The sequence below is a fragment of the Sinohyriopsis cumingii genome, chromosome 3, assembly GCF_028554795.1.
Source record: "Sinohyriopsis cumingii isolate HCF-2022 chromosome 3, ASM2855479v2, whole genome shotgun sequence".
Classification (NCBI taxonomy): Eukaryota; Metazoa; Mollusca; class Bivalvia; order Unionida; family Unionidae; genus Sinohyriopsis; species Sinohyriopsis cumingii.
In genome coordinates, this window is record NC_142963.1 from 21,706,529 (window position 1) to 21,731,327 (window position 24,799).

At 35.3% G+C, this 24,799-nt stretch overlaps 1 protein-coding gene across 1 annotated transcript in view; it reads left to right on the plus strand.

Annotated features, from left to right (window-relative positions):
* LOC149802521 (uncharacterized) overlaps nucleotides 1–21,363 on the plus strand; it is a 99,827-nt gene extending 78,464 nt beyond the window's left edge. The window contains exons 12-17 of the mRNA XM_089951761.1: nucleotides 6,179–6,294; nucleotides 8,436–8,570; nucleotides 10,136–10,382; nucleotides 11,848–11,936; nucleotides 13,821–13,916; nucleotides 19,365–21,363. Of these exons, the coding sequence (XP_089807887.1) occupies nucleotides 6,179–6,294; nucleotides 8,436–8,570; nucleotides 10,136–10,382; nucleotides 11,848–11,936; nucleotides 13,821–13,916; nucleotides 19,365–19,430 (749 nt within the window). The 3' untranslated portion in view covers nucleotides 19,431–21,363. The remainder of the gene's footprint in view (nucleotides 1–6,178; nucleotides 6,295–8,435; nucleotides 8,571–10,135; nucleotides 10,383–11,847; nucleotides 11,937–13,820; nucleotides 13,917–19,364) is intronic.
* The last annotated feature ends 3,436 nt before the right edge of the window (nucleotides 21,364–24,799 follow it).

The following is a 24,799-nucleotide window of genomic DNA, read 5'->3' on the forward strand; positions in this document are numbered from 1 at the left end:
ACATAATCCCAAAATACTAAGTTTAAATCACTGATTATTTACTCTGCCACGTTCGTTGAATATATTTTCAGAAATAACAAGTTCTTCTCTTAACAACTCTTACCCTTGCTCTGTATAACTGAAAGAATAGTCATACATGCCAACCATTACGCTTTTGGCTTAATCATTACGCTTTTTTTCATCAAGTCATGTTTACTGTGAGACTGCATATAGATTATGCTTTTTTTTGCTGCATCAAAAAGTAAAATAAAAATACAGCAATCAAAAATGCTTTTGTCATTTATTATTATCTATTATTGTTTTAAAGATAAGTCTCAAATTTATGAGTGGAATACTCATAAATTTGAGACTATTCTTTAAAACAAAGTGACTGCTGCGTAAGAATAGCATAAAAGTATTTTCCTTATTTGCTATATATAGCAACTGTGTATGTCCCATTTCGAAGAAAACGGATTGTTTTTTTTCAAAAGGGATCTTTGCCTAACATATTCATTTCGTTGATCACGTAGTGAACCAGTCTTTGTTTTTCGAGAAAATGGCGTCATATGTTAAGTGAAACGCTTTTCGTTATGAGCTTTGGATGTTATATGACGGAAATGTTAGAGCAGATGGATCTTTTCAAACTTCTAAACTTGTCAGATCAGAAAAAGTGAAAAATCAACACCGCTGTATAATCTTTAAAAGAAGAACATGCGAATAATATAATACATTACTCTGGGCACCTGACTGTGATAATTGCAGAATTCCAGTTTACGGTCATTCAGCAAAAGTTACACATGCAGACTAGTTGTGAGTGGTGAATATAAACACTTTTTTAGTATATGTTATGTTTGTATCTTGGTTCTAATCCATCTGGATTTGCCCTTTGTGACAAGAATTGTGACCAGGTGCAGAACCACGTTAGTTGTAAAGATATAAAAAAAAATTATTTGTGCTGTACTTCTGGTTTGTATTATATAGATTACACTTTTTATGCCCAAATTACCCTGTTTTGTCACTTATATTAGCAATAATTATGATTATATCTCTCTTTGGGTTGGCATGTATACATGTATCTTCATTTATTTAGTGTCCTTTTGCATTTCGGATAAACATCTCTGACTCAGAACAATTATAAACAATTAATTTTTAATATTTCAACATAATTCAAACAGTCGTAAATAAAACAGTTCTGTTCTGACCTTCAGATCTCAGTGAATAATCAAATGCCAGAATGTGAATATCAGTGCAATTGGACTTTTGATTTCCCATACTTGTTTACAGTAGCAATAGTCAATACTCGTGTGCCATTTTGACTTCATTCAGTTGTTTATTTCACCTTTGAGCAAACTTGTGAAAAATTTTTACTACATACTTTTATGAATGTACTAATCATTGAATTAATATAAAACATAACTTTATAGTCTCATTGACATAAATGAAAAATATGTTATAAATTAAAAAGATAATGGCACATTTTTGAAATGATCCCTGTTGGTCACCATTGTGATTTCCTTGATGAGACTATGTGACTGTTTTTGAAGTGTGACACGTAGCTTCAGTTTCTTCACATAATTCTCATATAAGCACTCACTTCTACTAAAGACTGCTGCCTTGCTGTTACATGCATAGCAAGCTATATTTTGCATTTCTACATATACATTTTGTATGCACCTTAGGAAGAATTTCATGACCAAGAGCTATTTCATTAAGACCATCATTTTCTTAAATATTATTTTCAGTTGTCAGCATGTCCTTTAAATTTCTCAATATCAGATGCCACTTCTGCTCGTTAAAGTTTAAACATTAAATATTTACAATTGCTCCCACTCAGCTTTATAAAGTGTTGCAAAACGCTTGTAAGCTAAAAACCCTTTATCATACAGGCTTAATAGTTTCGTTGTCTTCATCCAAGTCATGTTTGTAGATTTTAGAGTTACCTCTCTTGCCCACCCTAAAATATTAAACATTTCACTAACGATGAGAAACATTTTCCAGCAGAGTCTGTTAGTTTGAACAGATGACAGGATTTTTATAAAATTGCCCTTTCATTTATTGAACACACTAATGAATATGCCGCTGAATGTAATTTTTGGCATAAGATGTTGTTTTTGTCAATATATACTTCTATGTATTTGATTCTTGGTATTGTTTATCTGACGAGATAATGAAATTTGACAATATTGAGGTCCATTGAAGAAAGTTCTTAAGAGCATCAAAACTAATTGTTCATGCGTGGCCTCCCAGTTGAATTCATCTTACTGGTCTACCAGTTCAATGTAGGACACATTATTTATTTCATATGAATATGTTGTGTAATAGCATGCCTTTGCAAGATTTGTAAAAATTGACATGCTCTCAACAACTAATCTGTACTCTGTACTATTTTTGTTGAGGATCTAAATACAATTAATTACTCTCTAACTTAGGGTGAGAATCTTCTAATGCCTAGAAAATATATCTATTTAACCAATGCATCATTTAGTCATACCCCTTGTTATAGAGGCGGGGGTGTCCATCTGTCCATCCATCCTTCTCTGTGTGGCACTTTATCGCACAACAAATCCTGCAGTTTTTTATGATTGCCATGAAACGAAATATTAGGTCATCACCTAAGATCCATATATCAACAAATCATGCTGCTTCAGCAATGTTTGTTGGAGCTATTGCCCTTTTTGTCTTATATCAATGTATGATACAATCTCATCAACATGACTACTCCTGCAGTTGTTGATGGATTGCCATAAAACAATGTAAATATTATGGTCATCACCTGAAGATAAGCATATCAACAAATTCCTTTGCTCCAACAATTATTGAATCTCCTAATCATAGAAGATCCATCATCCATCTATATGTAGCACAAGATATCACTACTCCTGCTAAACTACTTTGAGAATTACCGTGAAACTTTGCACTCAGTCATGCCTGTGTCTGGTTGGTTCTAAACTACTTTGAGGATTGCCGTGAAACTTTACACTCAGTCATGCCTGTGTCTGGTTGGTTATAAATGGGAGCTGCTTGAACATCCAGTATGGCCATGGCAGTGCCCATCTTGACAATCATGTTATCGCTACTACTCCAGCATGATTGTTACGTCAGCATGGGGATTTCATTAAAACATTTTTTTATGTGTAGTTGGTCCTAAACAAAAATCATGACATCCTAGTGTCCAGTATGGCCACCTTGTTATTGCGATCCAAAAGGGAAAATTTTATTGACAAGGGGTTTTCAGAAGGAGTCTTACGAAGTCTTCTTGGTACCTAAATTATAAATGGTGCAGATCTCACATCCAGTATGGCCTCCATGGTAGCCATCTTGAAAATCTTTTTTTATTGCTACTCCTAAATGGAAAGTCATATCATGGGGCAGAAAACTTTTAATGGTGTCTTGGTTATGAATAAAAATGGTGGCAGTCTGACTTCAAAATGCAGCCATCTTGAAACTTTTCTTGCTTATCCACCTAGCTGGATAGTTATTTAAATGAGGTCTTGAAGTTTTCAGCAAAAATCTTCTTATGACTAATTGGTTCGAAATGAAAATGGTGCCAATCTAACATCTAATATGGCATCACATCAGTTATCTTAACACATTAACCCCTGGAGGTTTTTGTCATTTTTGCCTGAAAATTAAGTAGGAAACGCATTTTGAAAGCTATTTCTGAATAGATCCGAAAACACCAAAACCCCAGTGATCTTTCAATAACATACTGTCTGGTTGTGTTAGAAACATTGTTTTTCATTGGCTATTTGACTTGAACATGAACAGAATAGTAAAAGTTGAATTTTTGTTGGGTTTTTTTATAAAAATTTTGCTAAACGGAGCCATTATTTTTGTATCGAGACCACTCTTTATTCCAAATGCCTATCTTATCCTGCTTTTTGCAGAGCCTCATCTGTCTGTTTGCAGTTCATACTGGTTTGCCTTTGATCTAAGATCAAAAGTCTAAAATCCAGGCACAAAATCAGATTCCGACCATGGGCAAATTTTCGGTTGAAAAAAGTCGGGTCCAAAAGATGAGTTTTTTAAATCTGTATTTTGTAGTGCAACTAGATATTCCAGATTATTTGGTATCATTGTAGAGCTACATCTGTCTACCTTACTATAATACCACCCACTTTAGTGTATCATGCATGACCTTGATGCTACAGAGCTCGGCAGTAGGCTACTACCTCCTGCCCCGTTAAGTCGTCGCTAGGGGTTAACGTGTTAAACACTTGTTATCACTACTTCTAATCGGATGGTCATATCAGCATGAGGTTTTTACTAAAACACTTGTTATGATGTCTGATTGATCCAAGATGAAAATGGTGCTGATCTGACGTCTAGTTGGTGCCGAGTGAAAATGGTGCCAATCTGAGGTCCATTATGGCCACCACAATAGTCGGCTTGAAAATCATGTTATCACTGAATGAACGGTCGTCAGCTTTGGGTTTACACTGAATGACTTCTTATATTGTTTTTTTTGTTCCTAAATTTCATTTTTTTGTATCTGACATCCAGTATGTGGCCATCTTGAAAATCTTTTGTTTCACCGCTGTTCTTAAATGCAAAGTCATTTAAACATAAGGATCAGAAGATTTATTGTAGTGTCTAGTTGGTCCTAACTGAAAGTGACTCAAACCTCAATGGATGATTATATCAACATGGGGTTTTGAATAAAGACTTTTTAAGATCATGTTTCCTAAATAAAAATGGTGTTATTCACATATCCAATATTGCTGCATTAAAAATCTAGATGTCACTACTGCCCTTGAATGGCTGATCATTATGACATGAGGTTTTCAGCAAAAGACCTTTTAAAGATTTCTACATTGTCCAAATAAGAAAGGTACCAGTCCGACAGCAGCTAATTTGCAGATCTTCTTGAAGGAAATCAAATGAATTCAACACTGCAGTTAAAAGGATGCAATAGTTTTGTCTTGAATTCTGGGAAATTCTATTCACCAGTGAGCATTGGTTCATTGGAGGGAGGGAGATTTTAGATTTGGGTTTTTTAATGTAGCTTGAACAATTTTTCAGTCATATCGCTATGATACCTGCAGTGTGGCAGTTTATAGTGATGTCTGACACTGGGGCATCAAACTGCAGACATGTAGTATGATGTCCCACCCACTCACATTATCCTGACACCAGGCCAACCAGTTTTAACACTAACCTCTTAATGCTGAGCGCCAAGTGAAGCAGCTCTTGGTACCATTTTTATAAGTCTTTGGTATGACTCGGCCAGAGTTTGAACCCATGACCTCATGCATCTGAGACAGATGCTCTAACCACTAGACCACTTTTCTAAGCTCAACATTCAAATTAGACTAAACCAGAAAAAATGTATTATGTGCTATAGAATTATGCGCTATTACTGGTCTGATCTTTTAAAATTAGATCTCCACTGTTTCACATGAAGATTTGACAGCAACCGCTTATGGGTCATGTTCTGGTTCAGATTAGGGCTTTTCGTGAATTCAGTGCATTGTCTTATTGCGCTCTGAAATATGGTATGGCCAACGTAAACCATCCTGGCATGAAAGCATTTAATTTTATAAAAATGATTCTGATTTTTCATCAAATATGGTCACTGTTCCTGATAATAGATAAACCTTTTAAAACTATTTATAAAAACCAATAGAATTCAACCAGTACTTGACAGAAAGTTGCACCTTTCCTGATTTTATAAATGATGCCAATGTGCCATTAAATACAACTGATGTTACTGAAATATAAAAAGTTTTAACAACTTCTAGATTAACCACATAACAGAATTGAACAAATTGACAGAAATTGCCCTGATTTGAATGTATTATACAAAGGTTGCCATTCCACCTTCAGATATGACTGCCATTTCTAAAAGTTGAAAAACACACAACTTTATCGAAGGAAAACAAGCTGAACAGAATTGTGCCAACTTGAACTCATGGCATATTGGCACAGTGGCCTTTAAGTATTTGACAAATGATGCTGTTGTATGATTAAATATGAAGATACAGAAAGTACGGAAACCTTTAACCATTCTTTTTAACATATGTAATCAATAGCACTAAAGAAATTTCAGCAAACACAACGTTTTGATCCAGATTACTTGGTCAGCTTCTCTTGCATTTGATTCTTAGGCAGATATCAGTCAGGTTAGCAATCTCTTTGTCCTTGCCAATTTTTTCACCTATTATGCATTTTTAAAACAAATATCCTTTTCTTTTCTCAGAATTTGGCTGTACCAGAGTTGGAGAACAGTTAGAATTAATGGACACGGTATTCCTATGTATTTTACAATCTCCACAATATGTTCCAGTGGATCTCAGATTTGATATGTTGGTGCTGGTAAGTACTTTATGTAGATTCTGTGAATGTGATGAGTTGCAATTGATTCTACCAACTGCACCCCCCACCCCCCGTAAAATTATAGGCCAAACTAATTAGGAGTTTTTATCTTCCCCTTGCCAAACTTGGACACCTTGATTTTGTTCTTAACATTAAGGACAATTATTTTATGAGCTTTTGAGCCAGTGTATGTGTGGTTATATCTTAAACACTGTGAATAAAGTCTGTTTAAACTATTGGATATTCCCTTATTTTGTCAAAATGTATATGTACCCAGAATAACAACAGAAAGGTTATGTGATCAGTATCTGCTATGTTATGATGTCTTGCTTCTGTAGTTTGGCAATTAATTTATTTATGATAAATATTTTTTAATGATTTTTCCCTCATTTTCATACTTTTTCTCTGGATGTTTTCCTGCCTTAGAAACAGTTATATAATCGGTTTGGGAAACATCTTTGATAATTGGCAGAATTTTAAACTTTAGATCTTATTAGCACAAAAATGAACTGCTTGGCTTCTCAAAGTGGTGAAAATTGATAATTATGTTGTTTGCAAATTTGCTATATATGACTCTAATGAAAAAAATATGACAGTTTGGAATATTTTATAGCACCTAGGTGCTTTGTAATGATCCAAGATAATCTCTTTTTGTTAAAGCCCTGTTGCAATCAGTGTCATAAGTTATTTAGTTGAGGATGTATGTTTCTTATCAACAGAGAAGTCTAAAGACTTCTTTTTGTAAAGTATAAATAATTTTCCAGGGGAAAATTGTATTCTTTTGTGGAGAATGTGATTGACTATTTCAGTGATCTGGCAAATCGAATGGTTTAGACTATGACCAATGCTCTCTAGGGTCTATAACAATAGCATATTGAGGTAAAGGGCTATCGCACTTCTATCAGATACACACCATTTGACAAGTCAAAATACTAAATTTGAGGAAAAACTGAAACTGAAGGTTTTGGTAGAAAACTAAGAGCCTCAGAGGCAATAAGCCAGGACTATGAAGAAGTCATATTTCCACTAGCTGTCATACAGTAGCTGCTTTGCAAATTTCCCCCAATATGTTTTGTATGTAGTCTTATGATAGAAGCAATACTGGTCCTGTACATAGATAGGGTCCCTCCAACAGAGAGCATACAAGTGGCAGGGTATAAACATGTCAACTTTAGCTGGTGATAAGAATGGAAATAAAATATACTTACATTTTTGCATCTTGAATTTCCTCAAATGTACTTTCTTAGTTCTGCATATCCAAATTACATGGCCCATGTCATGGGTTCCAAAACAAGATATACTTTGTGAAATTGTACTGTAATTTTTAACTACATTTCCAAAAGAAATAACATTTTACTTACTGCATTCAAAATGACCTGAATGTGAAATTCCATAGCATCTTCTTTTGAATATTTCAGTTAAAATAAAAGAATTTATATTTTTTACACATTATGATTCTAAACAATGATGGAGCAAAGGTGCAGTTGATTTGTTGCCAGTCCACTGCTCAGATCACATGTGCATTATACAGAACTGACTCCAGTCCATGACAAACAGAAAAGCAAAATTGAACTGGATCAACAGAAAATCCATACCGATCTGGTGGCTTAGTGGTTAGAGTTTCTGCCTCGGATGCAGGAGGTCATGGATTCGATCCCCGGCCAAGTCATACCAAAGACTTACAAAAATGGTACTAACAGCTGCCTTGCTTGGTGCTCAGCATTAAGATGTTAGTGTTAAGACTGGTCGGCCTGGTGTCAGGATAATGTGACTGGGTGGGACATAATGCTACATGTCTGCGGCATGATGCCCCAGTGCTAGACATCACTGTAAACTGCCACACTGCAGACATCGTAGTGATATGACTGAAAAATTGTTAACGCTATGTTAAAAATCCAAATCACACACACACAAAATCCATAAATTCCAGAGTATCTGGAAAAGTTGTTTCAATGCACATTCATTCAAAATATGACTCTAAATTTCAATTTTAAAATGACCAAAAGAAGAAATTTTTTAAACTAATGTCAGGTTACTTTTTTTCTTGTAGTGTATTCTTTTTATTATTGAGCCTTAGGTGGGAAAATAATGATTACTAAGATTGTTTTCAATTCAAATTATTTTCATTTATCTGTTTGCAGGGTTTAGGATTGCTCATCAATTTGGCTGAACACTGTGATGTCAACAGGAGGAAGATGATGACCATTACAACAAGGCCATCATACGAGTCCTTAGATCAGGACAGAATTGTGCCAGCTACTAAAGCCTTGGTTGAGGTAAATAAAAGCAGGCTGAAACCTCTTTTTGATACCAAATTAGTTGGAAGCAAGACATACCAGTCACTCTTCTGGCAGCGTAATCAACAGTTTGTTTTCATGTTGGTTAAAATATTTCATTTACTTATATTTCCTAAACTCCTAATAAATTATTACAGTTTTGATTAAAGTTTTTTTCATTTGCTAATATTTCCTAAAGCCCTTAATGAGTTCTCATCATACTCGGCATTAATTACTATGACGGTAAGACAATTAATTCTACAGCATTCTTGCTTGACAATATATCCTTCGACTCAAGATCACAGTTGTAGAAAATTAGTGTCACCATTTGGTTAAAGTTGTTTTAATTGCTCAGATTCGATAAATGTCTTAATAGTTTCTACATACTCAAAATCAGGGCCCTGGGTGGACAAGTGGTCGAAAGTTAAAGCTGGTCAATATTCATATCGGTCTTCTGAAGACACTCATAAATTATTTCAAGCTGTGTTTCCAAATGTGTTTAATGAATTTTTTAAACACCAACATGGTTGCTGCAGATGTTTTTTGATTATGACGGAAAGAATATCCTTGAAAAAATTTGAAAATGTCCTTGTAATATTGTCTTCCCAAGTCGGTATGAACCATGAAAAACTTTTTGTGGTGACATCATGCTTGGCATGTGTCTATCCATCTACCCTGAATTATTTTTGTTACCAGCTTTGTGCAAAACCTACAGCATAGACATGAATTTTAGCTACCCTATTTGTATCCATATATAGATAATCTGATTATATTTTCAAGTCATTAAAGTGATTTTTCACATTTTTACACTGAGTTTTTTAAATACAAAGACCTTGTTAACACAATTAACCAAAAGCATCTTTAGGAAGAGAGAGATGAATTTGTTTTCATGTTTAGAGGACAAGACTAGTTTTACAGGCCTTTACATCAACTTTCCCTGTCTTTATACATTTTAGAACTTTTGGGACTGCCCTTTTAATCAAGGGGATGTAGCCAGTTGATATTACATTTGTTTTTGGGGTTTTTTGTCTGACATAAAATGAGCTCTTTATCCCACTCTAGCCACATGTATTTTTTTCTTCTTCTTCTTCAAATATACAGTTTACTGTTCTCTTGCAATTTAAGTACACCCATTGGATTTTCCATTCATACATTATACATGGTATATACCTCATTGTAGTTATTCATTATTCGTAATTGGTATATACCTCATTGTAGTTATTCATTATTCATAATTGGTATATACCTCGTTGTAGTTATTCATTATTCATAATGGTATGTACCTCATTGTAGTTATTCATTATTCATAATTGGTATATACCTCATTGTAGTTATTCATTATTCATAATTGGCATATACCTCATTGTAGTTATTCCTTATTCATTATTCATAATGGTATGTACCTCGTTGTTGTTATTCATTATTCATAATTGGTATATACCTCGATTTAGTTATTCATTATTCATAACTGGTATATACCTCATTGTAGTTATTCATTATTCACAATTGGTATATACCTGTTTTTAGTTATTCATTATTCATAATTGGCATATACCTCACTGCAGTTATTCTGCTATCGAGAAAAAGCAGCACAACAGCTGGAAGAACAAGATGAGCCTACAGCTCAAGACACATCCCCCAACAAGAGTGGGGAGTGGAAGGAATCGGACTCAGGCATGGTGTGGGTTGTCAACTCTGGCAAGAAGAACAAAAATAATAGGGCCAGTTCTAATGCAAAAGGTCTTGGCATTGGTAACAGTGCTGAAGAGATGAATGGGAAGGATCTAGATGATGAAGAAACATTCACAAAAGGTTTATATTTTGGAACTTTATTATATGATTTCATATAATCCCAGAATTGTAAATATTCAAGACTGTGTTGCTGTGAAGTGAGGTTTTCAGATGTGGCAAATAAACAAGATTCTCCAAGTTACTTGTGTCATTTCAGTAACTTGCATTGTTTATTCCAGAGTGTGCATTTTTTAAATAACTTGTTGTTTATGAAGAAATTAATTTTTATAATTTAACAGTTTTATGAGTCTACATTCCACTTTGTTTATAATTTTATCATTTTCTAATTTTAATAACCTTGTTTGTGTTCACGGTATCTACTGTTAAAGTAAATTATCAGCATGTAGCAAAAAAAATTAATTTATTGTTTTACGTAAAGTAAAAATTTACATTATGTGAATAGCCATTAAAAATTCATGATATTGTGCTTTAAAATTAATGATTTACATAGAGTACAAAATGCAAATAGTTACTGTATGGTAAAATGCTTTTTTCCAGGCAGATAATTGAAATGTTTCAAAAGGTTAATGTGACTTTCACTGTTTAACCCTTTACCTCATAGAGCATAGTTACAAAGTGCGGCACGCTGTAAATAGAACACCTGTTACCTAGTAGACCCCATACACACAGGCCTGCCTGTGAACTAAGCAATGTAGTGTATGTTACATTTAACAGCAATTTTAACCATTTTACATTTTTGGTACACATCTATTATTGTGGAAAAATTTAAGAGTAAAGTCCAGTTGTTATAGCTCTGTAATTATTTTTCACGGAAGAATTTTTTTTTTGTGCTTTAAAATCTTGAGAGAACTCATTCACTGTCATGTCAGTGAGGCCGCGTGACCAACCGTAGCTGCCATTTCCCATACTTGAAATTTTTTTCGTCTGCGTCTACATCACTAAGTCATCTGAATTTTATAATTTATAAAAACTAATTGCTGCCTACATCAATATCAGAGCCTGTACCTAAGTTATTGAATCTTTCATGGTTGTGATTCTAATCGTGAAAATTTCTTACTTACTGAATGAAATCCGTGACCGCCAATTTTGAGAGTGGAGATTGCGACCCAGTTACTTTAAATAGCAGATATCGACCAGTGCATAAACAGCGACCACGTGATCTGACTTAATTGTCATTTGCAGAAATGAATGTAATATCTAATGGGGGGTTTCCCCAACGGTGGCACTACGAAAACCAGCTCAAAATGGCTGATGTTTACAGCAGGCGCCAAAAGGCGCTTCCATGCGAATGGAGTTTAGGCGTCAAAAGGCACTTCCATGTGAATGGAGTAGAGATGTCCAAAGATGCTTGCATGAGGTAAAGGGTTAATGCAAGAGAAAATGGTAAAATATTTTTTTAGATTTGACGCACAGGTGGTACTTTTAGATACTGTACAAATTTATATATGTCAAATTTGCACAGAAAAGAAATTTACATGCTTTTACAAATATGCTTAAGTGTATTTTATTTGTAATTTTTCTTCAGCCCTTCATAAAGCTGGCAAACATATGGAAAACAGCATAGTTGCAGCTTATGTAGCTCTTCTTCTTGGCTGTTTAATACAGGATAACAGGGTAAATTATCTAATTATAACTAAGGATGGTCATACATTTATCTTGCTGCCATCTTTTATTCTGCAGATTTTGTCTTTCTTTTGATATCGTGCATGCATAAGCTGACCTGATAATGGAGCTAGTAACATTTACCTTGGTACAGTCTCTGTGCATGCCAAAGGACATGTTTGATCAAGCTGGAAAGGATGTGCTCACAGACCTTGTGCTCACCAACATCCAGGGCACAAAATTTGTTAAAAAAAATTTAAAAATTGCTATTTTTTAAATTTATTAGAATCTAGAGTTAGCAAAACTATTAAGATTTTTGGTTAAGTATTCATATTTCAAATTATTTGAGCAAAATGACAGAAAATCCTACTTTTAAGAGATAACATTTTGAGTTTTCCTTACAGACAAAGGCAGAAAATTATGCATGTACCAAGATGATTGATTGGTATATAGAATATAGTTTTTCAATGTGAAAATAAAGTAGAAAACAAACTGGTCAAGTAGGCTGTAAATAGGTTAAAAATATGGCATAGTTGAAGGGAATATAAGATGCAGATATTTTGTGAAGAAAACTAATTCTTATAGGTATTATTCAGGCAAAAACTGTTGAAAGAATTCAAGGTCCAGGAAATGGAGGAATGAATACATCATATTCTCCTTGGACCTTAGTTGTTCTAGGCTTATAGGAAGATGCAACATGATTTTATACAAGTTTGCAACTTCTTAAGCATTTTATTCATTCCAGATGGCCTTTTTGGATTTCCCAAAATTATGTGCTAGGATTCCTAATAAGTTTGCTTTTGGGATGGCATCTCACCTTTAGGCTAAAAAAAATTTAGAATTACTAAAAAGCAGATAAAGTGTAAAATAGTTTATTTTACATGTTTTACACATTTTACCAATATAACAAGTCGTAAAATATGTTTTCAGCTGGACATCAGCTTTGACCAGGAACATCATGAAATCAAGTGCTGACATAAATGAAGCTGATCCACAATCCAAGATGGCAGCAGTTGTACAAAATAGAAAAGCTCATAAATGACTTTCTTGTGAAAAGTGCTCGACTAATTTAGATCATATCTGAAAAATCTTAGTCTTTTGTAAGCTGGATGATTGATATCAGTGGTTTTTTTAAAATTATGTTGCAAATAAAAAAGGAAACCAGGAGTATTTAAATTTACTTATTTTTCTACATTGACTGGCCTGTGTAGAGTGGGAATGAGTATCACCATGCAATGATTGTTTACTGAAACATCTCATTTTTCTACCATCTATATTTCATACTGAAGACAAAATGGACATTTAATAATTTTCCTTTAAAATTAAAATCTTTAATTTGCATTGAAATAAAAATGCAGCTTAAATCTCTTAGTTAACAATAGCAGGTGGTACTTTGAGCTACCTTTGAACAGGTGTAACAACTTTTTTCATGCAATAATAATTGTAAAACAAAACACAAGTCACTTTCACTTGCTTGTTGGTCATAAATTGGCCTTGGATTACTGTTATGTAAATTTTCCCCCACCCTCTTAGGTTTGATGTGCCATCCTGCGTGTTATAACTGGTGGCTTTGTGATTATCATGCCAGTCTTGCAGTCCAGAAAGAGTGCAATTGAATCCAACAAATGGATCAGCCAGGGCTAGCTACTGTGTCATGACATTGGACATGGCAATTTACTTAAATTGCCTTGGCACTAAAATAACCTATTTGTGTTTCTGTCCCATAAACACCAAGCCAGACTAGTTGATTTAGAGAGGACATAATTCCATTTTACTTTGTGCTAAAAAAACAAAAGCAGATCCATCAATTGAATGACATTGATACTTAAGATATTTTTATGAACTACTTTTTAGCCGATGATCAATATCCTTGATATGTTTCAATATGTTTTGCAGCTTTATGCAGAGCAAGTGAAGTCTTTCCTCCCAGATGGCAAATTTGAAACCATGGTCTACATGCTTAAGAAATTCCTTGGTTTCATGAATTTGACTGTAAGTATTCTGATATTTTTTTGGTATTGTACATTCCAGTGCAAGACTAAAATATTACTTTGCATCCTTCCAGTCAAGGACTGAACAGCTGTTAGTCTTCCATGAAAGTTTCTCATTTCCCTTTTCCTCCACCTTATAGAGCATCTAACAGCACCTCCTGTCAAAAATACTTGATATAGATCAGGAAATTTGGTAATTAAATTAACAGAAATAATAAGTTAATATACAAGTCCATTTGATTCTATATACCAGAAAAGCTTATTCAGTTGCTGGGGACATTGTCATGAAACTTACATTCATGTCATGGTCTAGTTCGTCCTAAATGAAAATTTTGCCCCTTGTTTATCCAGTATGGCCACCATGGCAGCCATGTTACCAATCTTACCTCGGCTACTACTAAATAAATAGTCCTGTCAGAATGGGGTTTTCACTAAACACCTCATGATGTCTAGCTAGGTCTAAATGACACTGGTGCCAGTCTGAAATCCTTTGTAAATATGAATAAATTATATGCACAAGTAGACTTGAAACTAAAACCATTTTCATTTTAGTGCTGTTGTCACAAAGGTACAAAATTTTAACAGTGGGTACCTACATTGGAATGTTTCTCAAAACAAGGACATGTACAGCATATAATTTTTCCTTCAAATACGTACCCCAGTCACATTATGTTGGGAATATTAGCGTGCTAACTTGCAAATTCAGCCCTACTAAAAGATTAAAATTGTCTTTTCCTGTCTATCTCAATAGGCAAAGGGTAATAACTCTTGCTCATTACCTCCCCTCGCCACTGCTAGGTGTCACTGCTGTACTGGTAACATCATACAGTTTATTTTCTTACAAAGTCATTCTTGAGTTCTAATTGCACCATCCAATGTTCCTTTGGATCCCTTGTGTGGATTAATCATTCTGTCACAGGTTGTATAGTTTATTTTTACAATTTCTGCGAGACCTCATCACACCAAGCTATCATTGACCTCGTGCAAGGTCATTATGAGTTAGCAGGACTTGGACTATTTTTGCTTAGTAACACATGTGGTTTTAGATAGTTGTGAACATGCTGCATTGCTAATTTATCTTCGTTTTCCCTTCTTGTGCGGTTTCAGTAGAAATGTCATCGAAATACATGAAATGCATAAGTTCAAAGCATAGTCTGTAAGTTTCAAATGCAACACTGACGTTTTATATTTTTGATTACCCCATTAATATGCTGCTATCAATCATTTGGAAGGGTTTGTGGGCATTTGCCTACCCTCCCATGGTCCTGATACCAAGGATAATCCAGGATTTATGGGGTCAGGAATGCAAGATGATTCTGATAGCACCTCTCAGATGGGACAAGTCCTGGGTCATGGATTTACTCAGTCTAACAATAGATCTTCCCAGGAAGATTCCAGCCAACCCGAATCTTCTCAAGCGTCCATTGTCAAGGGTGTGCCATCTCTGTATGGACCATCTTCTTATGCATGCTTAACTCTTATTACAGCAAGCTTGTGAGACAAACAATTTAAGCCTTTGATTACAGAAAGAATCTCAAGAGCAACAAGGCTTTCCACTCTTTTAGCTTAAAAGGGAAAGTGGTGTGTTTTCAGAGACTGGTGCCAGAACAATAACATTCTTCCACTGAGTACCTCAAATGGCAGACTTTTTTCTCTGGCTCTTTGAGGAGAAACAGTTGGCCCCAGTCACTATCAGAGGTTACCTATCCATGAGATTGGACACATTTTGGCATCATGGCAGATATGATATTGGGCATGACAAAGACCTATCGGATCTTTTAGCCAAATTTCATCTCAATCAACCCAAATCCCTCATTCTGTTTCCAGAATGGAATCTATCATGGGTTTTAGCATGGCTCCTTTTGAATTAATTCGAGCCTGTAGCCCACACTCTGTTAAAGTTACTATCATACAAGACATGTTTCCTGATAGCTTTAGCTTGCACATGCAGGGTAAGCAAGCTACATGCCTTTTCCATCAACCTGGACTATCTTCAGTTTAGATCAGATTGTTTGGTGGTCTGCTTGACACAACCAGGCTTTGTAGCCAAAAGTAGGCTACTGTCTATCAGTAACCAAAGAGTCGTCATTCACTCTCTGTCTTCCATAGGCAGGTCAAGAGCAGCAGCCATGCAAAATCCTGTTTGCACTCTTGAACGCAACTTGAAACACACAGAGACAAAGGCCCCTTCATTTTGGTGAAAGCTAGGAAACAGGATACCACCACTTGATCCCTTGCTTCATAGCTGAATTGGGTTGGACACTCTGCATATTATGATGTCTCTCAAGATTAGAATCACCTTATGAAGATAACTGCTGAGATTCAAGCCAACTCTGTGAGTCTTGCTTTCAAACTAAATGTTTCAGTTTGAGATATAGTAGCAGCTGTTCGCTGGCATGCAGGGTCAACATTCTCAGGTATTATCTTGAGTTTTAGCATCACAGAGGCAAACCTTGAATCTGATAGGTCCAGTGGCAGCACAGATGGCCACAAGACCCAGACGAATCAATCAACACAGTCTGTTAGCTTTGCTGTATTTGCAGTGAAATTATGTAGGTAAGATTTCAATATTCATCTTCTTAACCTTATGTGACCCCCCTAGGCTGTGTTGCTTATATAATTAGCAGAGCAAGTTATCATTCACAAAGCCAACCATCATTCCCTAGGATACCTGAGGTACATGTTGGATGCTTGCATTCCCTCCTCCGTTTAACTGTTCTAACGTAATGTGAATGGGGAACATATTTGATGGGGAAAGAAAATTTTAAAGTATATTATGTTTCTCTGAGAATATATACCCAATCACATTGCTTAAAAACCATTCCGCCATGCAAGCATCCTTGTTAGTATATTGCTCAGCTAAAAGCTAGCGACACCTGGCAGTGGCAAGGGGATGTAATGGGCAACAGTTGTAGCTTTTTGTTGAGATAGGAAAAGATGATTTTCATCTTCTAGTGGGGCTGGATTTGCAAGGTAGCATGCTAATATACCTAACATAATGTGATTGGGTACATATCTCTGGGAAATATCATTTACTTAAAAATTTGCTTTTTATCATTTTAACAATTGTCTCTTGGATAGATCATGCATATGATTTAATCATCTCTTACCACTCTTACCTTGAAAATATAGTAATTTTGCAAAATAATACCATTACAGTATATGTGGATGGCTAGTATATCCTCTTAAGACACATTGATCTATGAATTCGCATTTTTATTCAAACGATGACAGTCCAAAAAATGTTTATCCTATGGGCAGTTGTCAGTCATCTGTTATCTATCTGTGTGATAGTCCAAAAAAGCTTATGATATGGCCTGTTGTCAGTCATCTGTTGTCTATTGTGTGATAGTCCAAAACAGCTTATGCTGTCAGTGTCAGTCATCTGTTGTCCTTCCATCTGTCATCCAGCTGTAAGCACAAGTATGTTATCGGTAATCCACCTAAACTACTAAGAGTATTGCCATACACTTATACATTCATCCCAAGGTCTGGTACTGCTCAGACAAAGTATGGCCACCACTGTGATCAACTTGGAAATCTTTTTGTTACTCCTCCAGCAGAGTTCTTAACATTCTTTGAAGGTCTTTGACAGTTTGGGAAAAATGAGGTAGCATTTTCAAGGCCTTGAAAGTTTGGGAAAATCTAGCAGATTACCCCGAGGTCTTTAAAAGTCTTTGCAAATTAAAATAAACCCAAGCATTTTTTAAAACAGCATCTATAATAATGCATTTAAAGCAATGCTGATGTCTGTTAAGAAAACAAATAATTTTATATTAAATACGATTTATAACTTACATATTTCTGAAATAACAATTAATTTTAACCTATCTTCCAGATCATTAATAAGCAATTTTAGGAAATTAATTATAGTTTGAATTTCATCATTAAACAATATTGTAGTATATTGCATTCGTTGTTTTCTTATATAACATAACTTGTATACAAAATGTTTGCAAAAATAGGTCTTGGAAATCTATGTTTGTGGTCTTTGAAAGTTTGGGAAAAGTCTTTGAATTCTGAATGAACCCTGTCAAGAGCAGATGGTCATATTGACATGGGGTTTATACAGGAAGACTAATTATGATTTCTAGTTTGGCAAAAATTAAAATGTTGCCCCTCAGACAACCAGGAAGATTTATTATGATGGCTTTTTGGTTCTAAATGAAATTGGTGGTTATCAGTTCTCCAATTTCATGACTCTGCTGGCCATCTTTGTAAATCTTGTTATCACTACTCTTCCATTAATTGACATTGGTTTTCCAATAAAATACTTGAAATATTTTATTGATTCTGAATGAAAATGTTGTAGATTTGACTACCAAAATATCCACACAAGTGAAGTTGCTGAAAATGACCTATTTGAGTCAAAGGTCATTGAACACATTTTATGAACACATTGATTTTGTACATATATATCTACTAGGGAGCAGTTTTGCATTGATTTTAAGGTCAAAGGTCATGACTTGGGTATGATGCAAGTTTCAAGGTGAAATGGAATGATAAGGAATTTTTATACTCCCTTAAGGTATCCTGTGAACATAGTAACTTGTACCTGTTGGGAAGAACAAAAATTGTTACCAAATTTCATATGTTGGAGTTTTCAAAGATTATCAGAGATAGTTTCATTACTCAGTTGGTTAAGAAATTGAAAGGACAGAAGAAATTATCTAGGAACAATATGAGAAAAGTGTCAGCGTGATGATAACATTTACGTATACCACTCGCCATAGACAAGTCCAAAGTTTTTGCCTTGGGTTAAATCTTTTGATTGTCCTTCACAGTTTGCTATCATATATTCAGAAAAGACGTAAATATTTCATAAAATGAATTTGTTTGTCCCACTTTCTTTTTGTAAGTCGTTATTTGTGCTGTTGGCCTGTTTTTTATTAGTAAAACAACATGGTGTTGTATTTGGTCATTATCATGTGCTATTTACAAAGGAAGTGTATGTTGACATATCATGAGGAATTAGCCAGTGCAAACATACTGATGGGTTTGGTTCTGTCAGTTCTAATGAGTGTAATTATAATCATGGAGCTTTGGTTTATTTGTACATGCTTATATTAGATACACACATGCTGATCTTCAAAGGGAGGCAGTCTCTCATTTGTTTCTTGACTTTAATTGACATCTTGCAACCTAATATCCATTGATATTGAAATCCACATTGCAGATAGTTGTTTAGGACAATGGAAATTATAATAATATCATAATTCACGTATTGATGGCACTATGAATCCTTTCCCCTAACAGTTGAGCAAAATTTTAATCTTTCTCAATACCTTGATATTTATGGACCCATTGCTTTTGAAGGATAGTGGTGTTTAAAACCTGCAAACTTAAACCAGAAAGAATAAATCATTAGCTCTACTGTTCTTTTACAAATTATGATCGTTAATATCATTATTGTTACTAAAGTAACATTGTTTTTATTCTTTTCCTTTAGACGGGAGCAGGAGCATCAGGTGGTAAATCAATAGCACGAGTGATTGAAATCCTAGAGGCTTGTTGATACCAACCTCTTGTCATGATGCTGTAGTGCAACGTCTCGTCTCAGGAAGGAAATCCATTCAAGTGACTCACTTATCGACATCATCCCTGTGGCTTGTGAACTTGTTAATACTAGTCTAAACTGGCATTGTCACTTTTTGTAAATAGATCATTTACCATTATGTAGCAATACAAAATGGAAAAAATCAAACAATCCCCATCAGGATCCATATATGTCAATGATGGAAATATGAATTTCATTCTTTTTGCACAGTGATATACGTGTACATGTGGAAACATCTTGTTAGTAGCACTGATTGGTGTGAAGACTTTGAATATATGTAATAATATACTTCCCCTAGGTGTACAGAATATGTTTGTTTTGTAAAATGGCGCTTTTTATTTTGAAAAGCTTTTTCAGAAAGTACATTATTTAACTACACAGCTTGGTTTTTAAAAAAGAAAAATATTTGAGCTTTGAAGTCAACTTGGATTCAAGAATGTTTAACTAAAGTGAAATGGATGATATTGTATGATCAGTTTCCATGGTGCATGGGGACTCGAGAATTGAAATCTAAGACTTCAAGATGCAGTTTCATGATATTCATGCATGTTCATAGTCTGTTTAAGACGGAAGTGGTAGTTGTAACAGTTACACATGGCACTCTTGTTCTGCTCCTGACCAGATCGTTGATTCTGAAAGATTTTATTTGATTTGACATCCTCATTTACAATTAATAGGGCATATAATTGGCCATTTTTAAAATTGGAAAGAGGATGTGATGCTTTCAAGATGCTAGCAGCTGATAGTATTTTTGATAGTCCTGTAAATAAGGATTTAAATATGTAAATAAATATACATTTATATCAGAGTACAGGATTGTGGTAAAGTTGCAGTCATTAGATAAGGTATTTAGATCAAATATGGACCAGACATTGTTTTTATTTGTATTTCAGTCACACACATATCCAGATATTTAAAAATGATTATGATGAGGATTAAATTGGAAAAAAAAGATACAAATTGGAACTCATTCCACAGTCTGTGATTCTGCCCAGTATTTTTATTGTGTGACAGAGATCTTTTGAAATTATTAATGCATTACTTAAAAAGTGAAACCTAATATGAAAACTAATATGAATAGTTTTTCTTTTTACCTTTTTGTTTTAGAAACGATTGCATGTATATAAAAAAAAAACAAGAGTGCAAATTTCTTTAACATGGGTGTTTTTATGCTCCGAGATCAGCACAGGTTGCCTTGCATCGTGTTCTGCTGGATTTTGCAGTGCATTTGTTTTCTAAAAACTTATAAGGTATAAAATAGCACTGAAGCCAGCACTATTTCTTTTACCAAACTTGTAGACAAAGTTATAGATTTCTGAAATTACAATTTTAAAACAATGTGTATTGGAAACAAAAATCATGAAGTTGCTGGAAGCAATTTTCAACAAAAACCAATTTTTAATCCACCATGTATTTTTGTAGATGTAAACATTTTCTTTTGCTAAGACAATGATAGAATATTTAGCACAAGTATGATAGTGTTTCCTGTTATTTAATTATGATGTAACAAAAATCAGTCATGATATGACAAGATTAAATACTCTGAATCATGGGAAATCGATTTTCATGGGTAAGCTTGACCCCAAATTTAAAGTCGTAATAAAATGCAAGCCAAACTGATGTTTAAAGCATCACTTCTTCTGCCCCTCCACCAACCATTGCTACCCATGTTTGATGGTAAAGCAGTACTCAGTTGTTTGCTTGTTTGTTTGAATATCTATGATATTTATTGTGCTGATAACTGTATCTCGTGATACATTGATGAAAGATGAGGAACAATGAAATGTGATCGATTATGATTTAATTTGCATGCAAAATTTTATGAACCTCAAAGCTCTGTACTAATGTAATGACTATGACTGATGCCATTGTAATAAATGCAGATTACATATGGTTTGTGTCCTTCTTTACCTCCCAATACACATATTATATTTATAATAGTTAATACTCAACTTAAACTTCATGCAGTCTAGTGAAATTTGAATCCTCTGTGAAACAAAATTCGTTACAGTTTTTGACAATTAAATATCAATCACTCTTTGTACATTTTGTTAACAAACATATCCTTGAATAATCTTAATGACCTTTTATCCATGGAAATATACAAGATATGTATGTTTCATGAGAACAAGGTACTATCTACAGTTAGACTGTTCCATACTACAGTAATGTGAAAGCAATTACAATTATTCAAACAGTAGTCATTTCATAATGTAAAAGTGCCATTTTAACCATATTTGATAGTCTTTTGATTACAAGTTCTATTCACCATTACACTAAGCAAAGGGGACACTAGAGCACGTTTTAAAAATACATTTCATGCAGGTAACTAACTGCTGGATGAACAAGCATCAGCTCAGTCCTTCTTTCTCTAAGGTCCATTTTTATTATCTCCACCTAAACAGGATACTTTGTTATGTGTGGAGTTGATCCATTTTGTCTGAATTGGCTCAAGGTGTTTTCAGGTTGTTCAAGACCTTCTCTGAAAGTGCAATTCCATTGCTGTCCTCCCATTCAGTTTTAATTAAGTAATCACATGGACCATAACATGAATCCATTGTTAAAACTTAGTACATACAACTGGCACAGTGGTAAGATTTTATCTTCATTTAAATCAGGTGACAGTTTCCTTTACATTGTGCTTTGAAAACATCAAAGAATGTCACTGCCTTTTGATTACACAATGGCAACAAGTCATCTCACAGAATTCTCTAGGACCCCTTAGGATGAAGCAGTCTTTCAATGGTAGGCAATTTTACTTTGTTTCCCGCTCATTGATAACTGTCAGTAACATTGCAGTGGCTGCGATCACAAATAAAACTCTGAACTGTTTATAGATTATGTTTTGACAGAGATTTTTAAGAAAAGCTCATTGCAGTCTTAATTACAGCATTGTGATTGAACTTGTTTATACATGCATGCAAGAGGGTGTCATCTTTGATTCGGATCTGTGCTAACAGTGAATAACTTGCCACACCAAGCTATTCAGCTGAATTGTCTTTCGTTTGTCCGAGTTCAAAGATGACCCTGACATCACAAACTGGTTTCATTTCGTTGAGTACATGAGTGGCTGACCAGACCAGTTTGTGTTCTGAAGTGTCTGTGACACACTTGACAGCCGGTGCCACTTGGGTTTGCTTGATCCAAAGGGGATGTGCTGCATTCCTGAGATTTATGCTGCACACGCTTCTGCGCAGCCTATGCAGTTATCGTCTGTTCCAAGTTTGTAGTCTCAGTATTAATGAAACTACCAAGTGGAACAGTCCTGTGAATTCTTCCAAAGACTTGGGAAGGGTGTGTGTCAGTGTTGAAGTGTTTCGAGGATGATTTGGAATCTTTGAAGCATATCTTCTGACCACCCTGTGATTGCTTTTCTTCCTTTGGCTGGACATGGAAAATCTTGGGTAGCTGCTTGTCTGATACTCTGGTGTCATGGCCTGCCGGTCTCAATTATGATTTCATCATCAGAGTCTGGGTGCTTGCCCATATTTGAGCCTCAGTGTCTGGGACTCTGTCTTTCAATCTTATCCTCATCTGTACACCATCCACATTTTGCAAGTTTTCAGCTGGGTCAGCAACACAATGGCTTTGTAGACCTTAAGTTTTTTTGTGTTCTGGTCTGACTGTGCTCCGAAACATCTGTATGTTATCTGCCAAAGCACACACTTGCTTTAGCAATTCTGGCATTGGTTTCATCGTCATTGTGGACTGCACATGACGGTGTGCTGCCAAGATGGGTGAATGCATCCACTGTCACAAAAGGTTTGACCATTTACTGTGATGGTAGGCTCTGTATAAGACTCCTGGTGAAAGTTGGTGCATCACCTGTTTTCTTAATACTGATTGTGAGACTAATTTTCATCTGCTGAAGATAAATAGTCTGTACTGTGTTACATGTCAGACCCAGAGAGTTGGCATTTAGGGAACAGTCATCAGCAAATTGGAGATAATGAGCAGTCACTTTATGTAACTTCTTATTTGCCTGTATTCTCCTCAGATTAAAGAGAATGCCATTAGTCCAGTATCTAATGTCGATCCCAGTGTTGTGGTCACAAGGCTTCAGTAAGCCTGGCAGGAAACACTGAAGAGTGTTAGGGTCAACACACAGCCTTGCTTGATTCCATTGGTGACTGGAAATGGTTCATATGCCACAAGCCAGAATGCCATTATGGAATTGCCAAACCATCATGATAAATGTCTCTGGGCAATCAAAATTTGGCACAATCTTTCAAAGGCCTCCACTGCTGTCTCTGTCAAAGGCTTTTGTCAGGTCGATAGATGTCGTGCACTGGATGGAGTTGACAAGCTGCAAAGAACATGTCTCTGGTCCCTTGTCCTTTCCTGAAGTCTCACTGACTCTGGTATGAACCATTGATCAATGTTATGTTTGCATGTGGTGAAACTGAGGGTTTTGGATGCAATTAAGCATACAGAATTTCTGAAGGATTCCCAGTTTTACTCCACATTCTCAGAATTTGATATCTGATGTATCCGTTTGGCTGCACAGTGCAACACATGTCTATTTCACATTCTCCTGTTTCAATTTGGCGACATTATGCTTTTTGGGCACTTTTTGTTTTGTGGTTATTTGATAGGTTGAATCCAGATATGGTCTTGGAGACTGAGCCTGTGATCAGTCTATCATTCTCATGGCCATTGTCTCTTGAACATCCTGCCTATCTCTTTCCCTGATGATGACATAGTGAGTAAGATGCCAGTGCTTGGAGCTTGGATGCAAACCAGATATCTTCTTGTGCTTTGGCACGTTGGAGACTGTTGGTGATTAGCATGTCATGTTCAGTATGTTTCCTTAATAGGAAGAGTCCATTGTTGCATTTGCCAAAGCCATTTTTGCCAGTGACACCTATCCTTGTCTGGTGACCTGTGCTAACTCTAGCATTGAAGTTACCAAGGATAATGAGTTTTGTCTGCTTTCTGTACTTCTCTGGTAAGAGACTCCAGGTCTTGATAAAATTTGTCCTTGATGTCATCTGGGTTGATCTTGGTGGGTGCATAGGTACTGATGATAGTTGAATGTCTTTTTCCACATAATGGTAGTCTCATTTGTATTAGTCTATCATTCACACCCATTGGGAGATTTGTGATCTTGCTAACTAACTGTTAGTTGATGGCAAACCCCATGCTATATTCATGTTGCACTTATTTACCTGTGCCACTCCAGCTGTAGCCAGATATTAATTCTGACCAGTTCTTTACCATCTAGAGCTGTTCTTCTCTTTAGTCTCTCTGCTGATGTACTGACCATTAGTGTGGGCTTGAATCCCAGCCAAGTCATACCAAAGACTTATAAAAATGGTACTTACAGC